General features: G+C 40.4%; 1 protein-coding gene across 2 annotated transcripts in view; it reads right to left on the bottom strand.

Annotated features, from left to right (window-relative positions):
* Nucleotides 1-1296: 1296 nt before the first annotated feature.
* Nucleotides 1297-9097, bottom strand: part of mllt1a (MLLT1 super elongation complex subunit a) — a 19714-nt gene continuing 11913 nt past the window's right edge. For both annotated transcript variants that reach the window (XM_024278751.2, XM_024278752.2), the window contains exons 11-12: nucleotides 6504-6575; nucleotides 1297-6419 (exon numbers count right to left, since the gene is read on the bottom strand). In XM_024278751.2, coding sequence (XP_024134519.1) covers nucleotides 6291-6419; nucleotides 6504-6575 — 201 coding nt within the window. In that variant the 3' untranslated portion in view covers nucleotides 1297-6290. The remainder of the gene's footprint in view (nucleotides 6420-6503; nucleotides 6576-9097) is intronic.

Below are 9097 nucleotides of genomic sequence, written 5' to 3'. Positions count from 1 at the left end.
CTGTGGGGATTGTGCTGTGGCCTGTATTTGCAAAAATCAGACTTTTAAAGTCCAACGAGCGAGTTTGTCTTTCGTTTTCTTCAAAGGGGAGGTCTATTTGATCTCAAATTAGTAGAAAAACAATTTTTTTAAGGAATTTTATATTCAAAACATTGATGATTATTTTACCAGAAAGATGCGCCCCCCAGCAAAAAGTCTCATCCCATAATTTTTGAGTCAAGTTATTATTGCCAAAGATTAAAAAAAAACTCAAATACAAGAATTCAATAAATAAAACAGTTTGAAATTTGCATGTTTGGTCCCTTTCATTTGTAATTTGCCACCCTTTCCAAAATGACAAATTTCACTCAACCCTTGTGTTCTCTTGTGGGGTCCAGATGACCCCACCTTTAATGTAAACATGCCTTGGATAGCTCAAAGGTTACACAAGCTTAATTTAAGTTGCACTACTTTTTGTGAAAACGTTTGAGTTACTCTTTTTTTTTACAGTTGCTAATTGCACAAAATCTGACTGCATTTACTAAACATTATTTTATAAATACATATTAGGATTGTATCGGTTGATGAAAGTTGACTAAAATAAGAAGAAGTCACACAAAATATCTGAATAAATATAAATTAAACATATTTGTTTTTTATTGCTGGCTGGAGCATGTTTTGGTATCTGTAAGCATTCTAAGTTCCTTTCACTGGAACTAAAGGGGTAAGCCCAACTCCTGAAAAACAAGCCCACACCATCATTTCTCCTCCACCAAATTTCACACTCAGCACAATGCAGTCTGAAAAATGCACCGTTTTTAAAGGTAAGTTTTTAATTGCACACTTCTACAAGACAAAAATACCTGCTGGCTTTTTTGTTATACTTATTTGAAACTTTATATTTGTTTTAAATGAGTGAAATGTGCATTTAGAGTGAATAGGAAAATAAGTTTTTCTGTTAAAGACTTAGAGAGCAGGCTTTTCTTTCAGCAAACACATCGTTTGAACTGCCAATGCATCACATTTGCTCAGTATTGAACCCAGAATGAACCTGAAACGACTAAATGGGATTTTTAAAAATTATCGTTTTTTTCTCTTGTTTCCGCTGAAGCAATCTATCTTTTCGAGAGAAGCCGTAGACGCAATTATTGGTCGGCCTTTCCTCCGACCCCCCCCCCCTCCCCTGTCTTTATTTGGTGACATTATCGGCCGACCTGCTCCCCTTTTGACTCCTGCCGTCTGCAGCGGCCACAACACGAACTCTCCATGAACTCCTCGCCAGGTCACGCAGCGGTCAAAGACTGGACACAAATGCAGGAAACAGTACTTAATGACTTTATTAATAATATGATTTGAAAATAAAAAATAACATTAAAATAACAGGTTTGTCCTCGTTAACAACTTGCATCATATGGCCACATGGTGGCATCACAATGCCAAGTTCTTCCTTTTAAAAACCCCAAACTGTTCTTTTGCTTTCCAGTTCATTTGTTCTTCCCACTGTTGCTTTGAACGCAGACATGGATTAACCCCCCCACCCGCTTTTATTAAGCCCTCAGTTAGAGAAAAAAAAAGTTTAACCTTTATAAATTCAAGCAATCCTGTCCCACTGTCGCAGAGACGTGACAGCATTGACAGGAAACACATGGCCCCTCCCACATCGGTTGTTTGCGAGGAACCGTTTGCTCTTCGTAGTCCGCTAAAGTTGCACACAACAAATAATCCACCTTTACTGTGAGATTATAGTCTCAGCTGAAATGTTTCACTGCCACAGCCCTGCAGAGTCAAAAAGTGAAGGAGCTTCTGGTGTTTTTATTCCGTTTTCAAATCAATTCCAGGTTTGTGTTGCTTTTAATCACTACAGTACCCATGATCCTTTGCTCGGCCAAAGAAACCAGCCGTAGATATGGATAAAAAAAAAATTAAAATCAAGGCACGTCATGTGCTGTATTCACTTCTAATTACTCAAAGTTGATCATTTAAGAGTTTTCTCTTCCTCTTTACAGCTTTGTTGATTCTGGCGGAGTCTGTGAGATATGGTCAGAGGATTTATCCAAACGGAATCACACGCCTTGAGCTCCCCTCACTTTGTAACTCTATCTCCTATGATGTGTTTCTTCAGGCTCAAGTTATCTCAAACACACACACACAGAAAAAAAATCAAGTGATGACAGATCAGTACAGACTCCTATGAACAGGTACAAAAAAAAAAAAAAATAAAAGCTAAACGCAGAAAACAATTTTTTCTTTTGTTTTTTCAATTCTTCTTTTAGTTCTTGGAACCAAAGTATGAACTCTGCAAGTCTCCCTTCTGGTCCAGTTATTTGTACTCAAAGCAGAGGGTAACACAAAGTTTAGCTCATCCAGCAAAGGGTTTTTTTTTCTACACCTCTTTCTTGGTGCTCGACTGTCAACAGAACACACAAAACATGGAGAACGTCTCCAATAACAACATCTCATGCTGTAAATAGATCCAACCGGCATGTTTGCTAAAGGATAATGACAACACATGCCCACGTAAAGAATTAAATAAAACTAAACAAAAGGTTGGCAAAAAAAAAAAAAACTCAATTCATATTGTATTGCATGTAAATATTGTATAAAATCCTTAAAAATACAGTTTAGGTAACTACATAAGTACTGAAGTCATCACAGCCAAAAGTGCAGAGGTCCATAAATAAAACACTCCTCCTCACCGCCGCCGCTGGAGACTGAATGAGTGCCTGGTCAAGGGTCAGAGTTCATGAACTAGGACTTAAAAGTTCCCACATCAATGCACAGAGAAAAGGACAGAGAGGAAAAGTTGTTCTTCATCAATACCCTCGCTGACCAACACACTCGCAGACGTCACTCACACAGTGCATTCTCAGTGTAGCGGCCTGAAGGTTCTGTTGACAAAGGCACACCTTGAAGAAATCAAAGTGGCGTGGTGGGGGGGGAGGGGACGACAGGAGGGCAGGAGGGAGGACACGGCGAGGGGACGTAAGGCGGTGTGGATCCAGGTTGCGTTTCTATCGAGACGTCAGGCGCTCTTTGCGGTCGAGGAGTGTGTTCGTGTCGCTGAGCTTCGGCAGGCAACAGAAGAAGAGACAGCAAAAAGTATTAAAGCTATCGAGGCAAAAACACCGTCCACGGGGGAATGAGGCGGCGTAACGGGGGGGCTCTGTGACAACCGAACGATGGCGCGGGGAAGAAGGTCACGCAGAATCAAAGAAGCAAGTTCATCTACAACTTCAACAAAATGCTAAACTCGTCTCACAAATCTGGCTCCTAGCTAAAGAGCTATTTGGACAAAAAGTATCAAAGCAGAAGAAATTAAAAAATAGAGAAAAGAATACTAAAAATGTACAACAATAAAGAAAATCTAAAAGTGTGTTGGATCTCAAGAAAGAGCATCATAATATACAGATTACTTACTATTACAAGCTAACTCTTTGGAGCTTGTGTGCTTGTTAAGGAGGAAAGCTTCATTTTTAAAGCAAAAAAGTTTAATCATTTTGAGCGCAAATCAAATCACTAAAAAAAATCACCTCCAATTGCTTATTGTGTCTAAATGACCATCAGTTTGCAAGTAAATTTCGCATTCAGAGCAAGAATAATACCAGCTAAATCTGGTACAAAGACCTTCATCTGCACTTCATATTATTCACCAAAACATTTAAGTGCCCAAAGGACTAGGTAGTAACTTCAGTGTCCCTCTTACTTATTAATCAGCTACTTTTTAAGGTGTGTGGAATTATTCCTAATGTCTTATAACGTCTTGATTGTCAAGTTTATGTTAAAAATGCATCAATTTATGCAACCATGTTACCAAAGTGAACTTATTTAAGTCATTTTTAACTAGACTTTGATTCATTTTGAACAAGTAAAGCCATTTTCCTGACAAACTGTGCTTATCCTGTAATGTCACCAACGATGAATGTGTGAGCTGGTCTAGAAGGTTAGATATGCATGAAAAAGGCTGAGAAAAAAAAAAAAACTGTAGTGCAGACATGCAAAAGATATGTTAAAAACAAACAGTGCATTTAATTTAAAGTTTTAATTAAATAAAGATATTTGGTTTTGCTGCTAATCACCAGCAGGCAAATAGTGTTTAGGCATTATTAAACTGCACTGACTGTTGAAGAGGAGCCAGATCTGTGAGACCATCTTCTGACTAACTCATCCAAACCAACTTTCTGATTCTGAACCGCATTTAGCGAACATCTTGCTCTGTTTCTTCTATCCATTACCGCTTTTTTTTATTTTTTAAAGAGAGATTTTGGTTTCAAATACTTCAGCATTACATTGAAAGCGTTGAACAGCTTGAAGAGGGAGCCCGAACCCTTTTCAAGAACACCGTTACTAAACACACAACGCGAAACAAACAAACCAACAAACAAACAAAAAAAAAACACAGCGGACGAAGCTCTTCCTGCAGCTAATTCAAGTCAAAAACTACCACAGTCATCTGATGCTGACTCTACCGAGAAAAAAAAAAGAAAGAGGACCACCATTGATGAAAAATGCCACCTAACAAACAAGATGCAAAGAGATATCATTACTTTAAAAAAAAATCTGAAGAGATGTGGAGATGGGGGCCATTAAGACAACACTGGATATTCAGGCATCCCAATTAACACTTGTTTCCCCCCAGGGAGGGGAGGGGGGTTGGTTGGGGTGGGGGTTCAATCTGTGTGGGCATGACTAACAGACCGCGTACCCCCCCGCCCCTCACACTGGGAGTCTCAGACAAAGGCACTAGAGTGGGGCTGTTGCTAGCCGTAGAAAAGTAAAAGCGGTATACATTCATAGCTCACAGGTTCTCTTAACCGCAATCTGGGAATAAATACACAAAAAAGCACTTGTAGAAAAATAAAATGTAAAAAAGCATGGCCCCCAATTTTTTTTCTTGTTTTTCTTTTTTGGATTCTAGGAAACAAGTATGGCTACTTTTTCACGGCTTTTTTTTATTTTTTAATTTCGCCTTATACCACTGAGAAGGCAAATCGGGAGGGAACCTCCACTGCTCTGGCCGCGAGCAGTCGAGCCCTTTCATGCACGCCGGTGTAGGGAATAAAGGAGGAAGGGCCTTTCATGGGAGCGAAGTGTGTGTATGTGTGTGTGGGGGGGTGTTGGTGAGAGGTCAAGGCTCAGCTTTCAGTGCGAGGAAGCAGAAAGAGGGGGGGGACTCAACTAGAACATGTGTTTTCAGATGTTTAGACAACAGAAAGCTCTGCAAACTCTCACTCCATCCATACAGCAAACGCCTCAGTGATCTAAACATGTTGATTAAAATGGCTTCTATCATAATATCATAACGTATGCTCCAAATTTAAGCTTGTCATGTTTGTCGTTTTTAATGCGACAAAAAAAAAGCTTCAGTGTCAGTGTATCTCCAGATAGTTCGGGTTTTCCCCCGTCTTCTTAACCTGCAGGAGTTCAATGTAAACGGTTTAATGGCCACAAAGTAGAAGTTCCAGTCTTGCAGCTTCAGAAAAAACAGAAATCTAGCCAAGTAACCATGAATTAGCTTAGTCACACGTGACAAAACTAGAAGAAACGACTTTAGCTTTAATCCTAACTCTAGAAAAGTGAAATATTGTAAAGAAACTGCTGGCAAATCGACAAATAAAGTTGCTAACGGCAAAATGTATCGTACTAAATAAACGGGGTGTGTGGCTGACAGAGTAAAGTGCTTCCCAATTGTGTATCGGTTGGCGTGTGTCTTTTTTGGAAGAAACAACGGTCTCTGCTCAAGTTTCATGAAAGAAGTCACAAAGACGGCTTCTCCTAAACCTCAGCAGTGTTTGCACACACACACACACACACACCCACGTGCACGCACAGACAACTCAAACGCACAACTCAAAGAGTATGTTGGGAAAGAAATTAGCTCCAGCTGACAACTGGGGGAGGGAACTGGAGTGTTCTGCCAAGAAAGGAGTGTGCATGTGAGGAGGGAGGACGAGGAGGAAGAGGAGGAGGAGGAGGGGAAGTATTAGTTTTGCAAAGGCGGGAGCAATATGAGTGCAGCAGGGAGAGTGAGGGGGGTGTGGGGTGAATTCCTCAGCTCTCCACACACTAAAGAGAGTCAAATCCTGCCTGTAGACAGAAGACCGCGTTGCCTCCCACGCCTCCGTCTCCTCCACTGTTCTCATCGGCGTCACGTGAAGGTGGTGTTGTGTGCTTAGGCTTGTTTGTGTGTTCGTGTGGTAGTTGTTCGACGCCTCGCTGGGGCTCGTGAGGCTGCTCGTGTCCTCCTTGAAGGGCCGACGTGACGGAGCAGCTTCCTCTGCCGGTGACATCCACGCGCCGGCTTCCACTTCCTGTCACGTGGCCGTCGCCTCCAGGTAGCTCTGTAGTTTACGGACAGTGGACTCATCCAGTGAAAAAAGGTCAAAGTCAAAGGTGGTGTTGGTCACGTTGAAGTGGCCCGTTTCCTCAATCAAGTTCACAATCTGACAGAGCAGAAGAAGAAAAGTTTTTAGTCGTTTCTTTATGTTTTACTTTAGATTAGCAGAAAAAAGGCACACAAAACAGACCTGCTGTAAGACATTTCGCTCCCTTAACGCCATCAGCCGGCGGTGGAGGTCCACAAGCTCTTCTGTGTAGGCCTAAAAGGTAAATGCAGAAGATAGAAAATGTTGAGACCATGAAGTATTTACGAGAACTGACTGATAGAAAGTACCTGCTGACTCTCCGAAGCCAAAATCCCATAGATTTCTATTGAAAAAAAACCCAGCTACAACTCAGAAATTATATTTTGCTATCTTTTCTTTAATAAAAATTCTTGCTAATATATTTTTTTCTGTAGTGCAAGTTATTTAAGTTATAAACAGGACGATCAGATGCCTTAATAAAAGCGAGTGGTCACATGTCAATCACTGACAGATTCTCCCGAGGAAGCTCTCTCAGATGGTGGAGGTGTGGACTTCCACTAAGCTCACTCCAGATTGGCGAGTGGTTGCCATTTAAATATTGACTTGGGCGGGTTTGACACCAATCACTAGCTGGTTTACATAAACACAAGTAATTGGAATGAACGCCTGATCCGAATAACACCCTCTGGCAGAAAATCCGATCAGATCGGATCCTAAATTCCTTCCGATCAAGATAGGCGAGTTGAGCCAGTTGTTGTGATGCATGTAAACAATTTGATCTGATTGTGTGTCATTACTGCCGTGTGTCTAAACAGAGAAGCCGGACTTGTAGCTTCGCGTCTGCAAACAGGGGAGGGTGCTTTCATAGGGTGTGCGCTCCAGAGGAGGGTTTGGACCGCAGTCCGTCCAGCTGCTCTACATGAGCAATAGGGCTGTAACGAGTATTCGAGAACTCGGATACTCGTGATCTGCTCCCAAAAATTTGAGTACAAATAGTCGGGATGTCCAAGATCGCTGATTCGCGATCTTTATAAATATACTAGAGTGTAGTAGAAATATTATTCAGGAACGATGTATTTATTGCTCTGAAATGCAGAATAATGCTGGACTTTAAGGTTTTAATCAATAACAAAGCCGAATGTGCAGCACTACTGTCGCCGGAAGTAAATCTTCGGAAAAAAGTGTTGCTAAAGTTTCCCGTTTTCAAAGTAAAACTAGCGAGTGCTTCTTTTTTTTCAGGTCCTAAGAAATTGTGCAAACAATAATGTGCATTTTTTACCAATCATGTCCAAATAAAATAAAGGGTGATGTTATTCCCATATATTTACACGAGGCCACAATGCTGCATTTTCCAAGTGTGTCCAAGGCTAAATGTTGTTGGTGCGCATTAACCAAACCCTAATGCATCCTCTGGGCCAAGAATAAAGAACTGGCTACACATATTTAGTAATAATATAATAAAAGCACACTTAGAAGATCATCTCGCGCAATACCGCAGCTTTGTTTGTTTAAAACAGAAATCGCTTCTTCTTCTTCTTAGGCCATTTTCGGTCCATTAATTAGTTCTGCGCATGTAAAAATGAATTTTTACAATCAAAAGTGTGGCGTAAGTAAGAGTTTGTTACAATCAGATGAAGTTTTTCAGGGTTCATGTACACAGTTAAATTCAATATTTTTTCCGATCAGACATTTTTGCTTATGTAACAGCAGGAAAGCAAAACAACATAAAAAAAAAGCACCGGAATTGACTTCATTTTGTTGGAACAAGCAACATCCTTGTATTTTCCAGAGTATAAGTCGCAGGAAAAAAAACAAAAAAACATAAAAGAAGAAAAAAAAACATTTACAAGTTGCCCCTAAGTATAAGTCGCACCACGTGACTTATACTCCAAAAATACAGTACGTCATTGTCCAATGTTCATATACAGTCAATGGTTGAGACGTTTGAAAAATCAGGTAAGGAGTTCAATTACGTTGATGGAACTTCTCTATCTTGTTTAAGAGTTTTGCATCTAGAATAAAGTACAAGAGAAACTAAAATCAATCAAACCTGGGAGAAAAAGCCCCGACTCTTCAGCTTACTCATTATGTCTAAGAAACTTTTTCTTCTGAGACACACAGATGTCCACCTCCCCGAGGCTTGAAGGTCTGTATTTTTCCGCAGACACTCAGTGTCTGTGTCCTTGCAAGCTAGCTGTAGGAAAACTCCTTTATCTCTAAATCTGCAAACAAGCAGCTTGGTGTGTCATGCAGCCTTTGACTGACATTATCCCCTCAAGCCCTCAGCCTGAGAATCCCAACTCAGTTGTTTCGCCAGAAGTTGAATTGTTACAGCTATGATGTCTATAGAAGTTAATGAAGTTGCAATAAAAACACCACAGGAGAAAGAACAGTTATATTTTATCTGATCCGATCACGGCCGAGAGCGGTCCTCTCTGAGGCGTTCTTGTTCTCTGCTTCCCTGAACAGTCCAAGATCATGTTAGCTGCCACAACAGGTTTAATTAGGTGAATCTAAATTTGGAGCAGACTCCCAACTCTGATCATTAAACTATAATCTAGGCTTTAGAGGCTTTTCTGGCTGCTCCTGTGAAGGAGCTTGACACAACGCCAAGCAAAAAATAAGATTCTGAACGAATAAATTCATATTTTATTATTTATTTTAAAAAAGGAACAAAAAATGTGGCTAACATAGTCAGTATTCCAATTTTTGATCTATTGTGAAAGGGTTCCCAGTGGTCTTTTAATTAAGATTAT

The sequence above is a fragment of the Oryzias melastigma genome, linkage group LG4 (genome assembly GCF_002922805.2).
Source record: "Oryzias melastigma strain HK-1 linkage group LG4, ASM292280v2, whole genome shotgun sequence".
Taxonomy (NCBI): domain Eukaryota; kingdom Metazoa; phylum Chordata; class Actinopteri; order Beloniformes; family Adrianichthyidae; genus Oryzias; species Oryzias melastigma.
The sequence above is the reverse complement of the archived record's forward strand: the minus strand, read 5'-3'. Positions and strand labels throughout refer to the sequence as shown.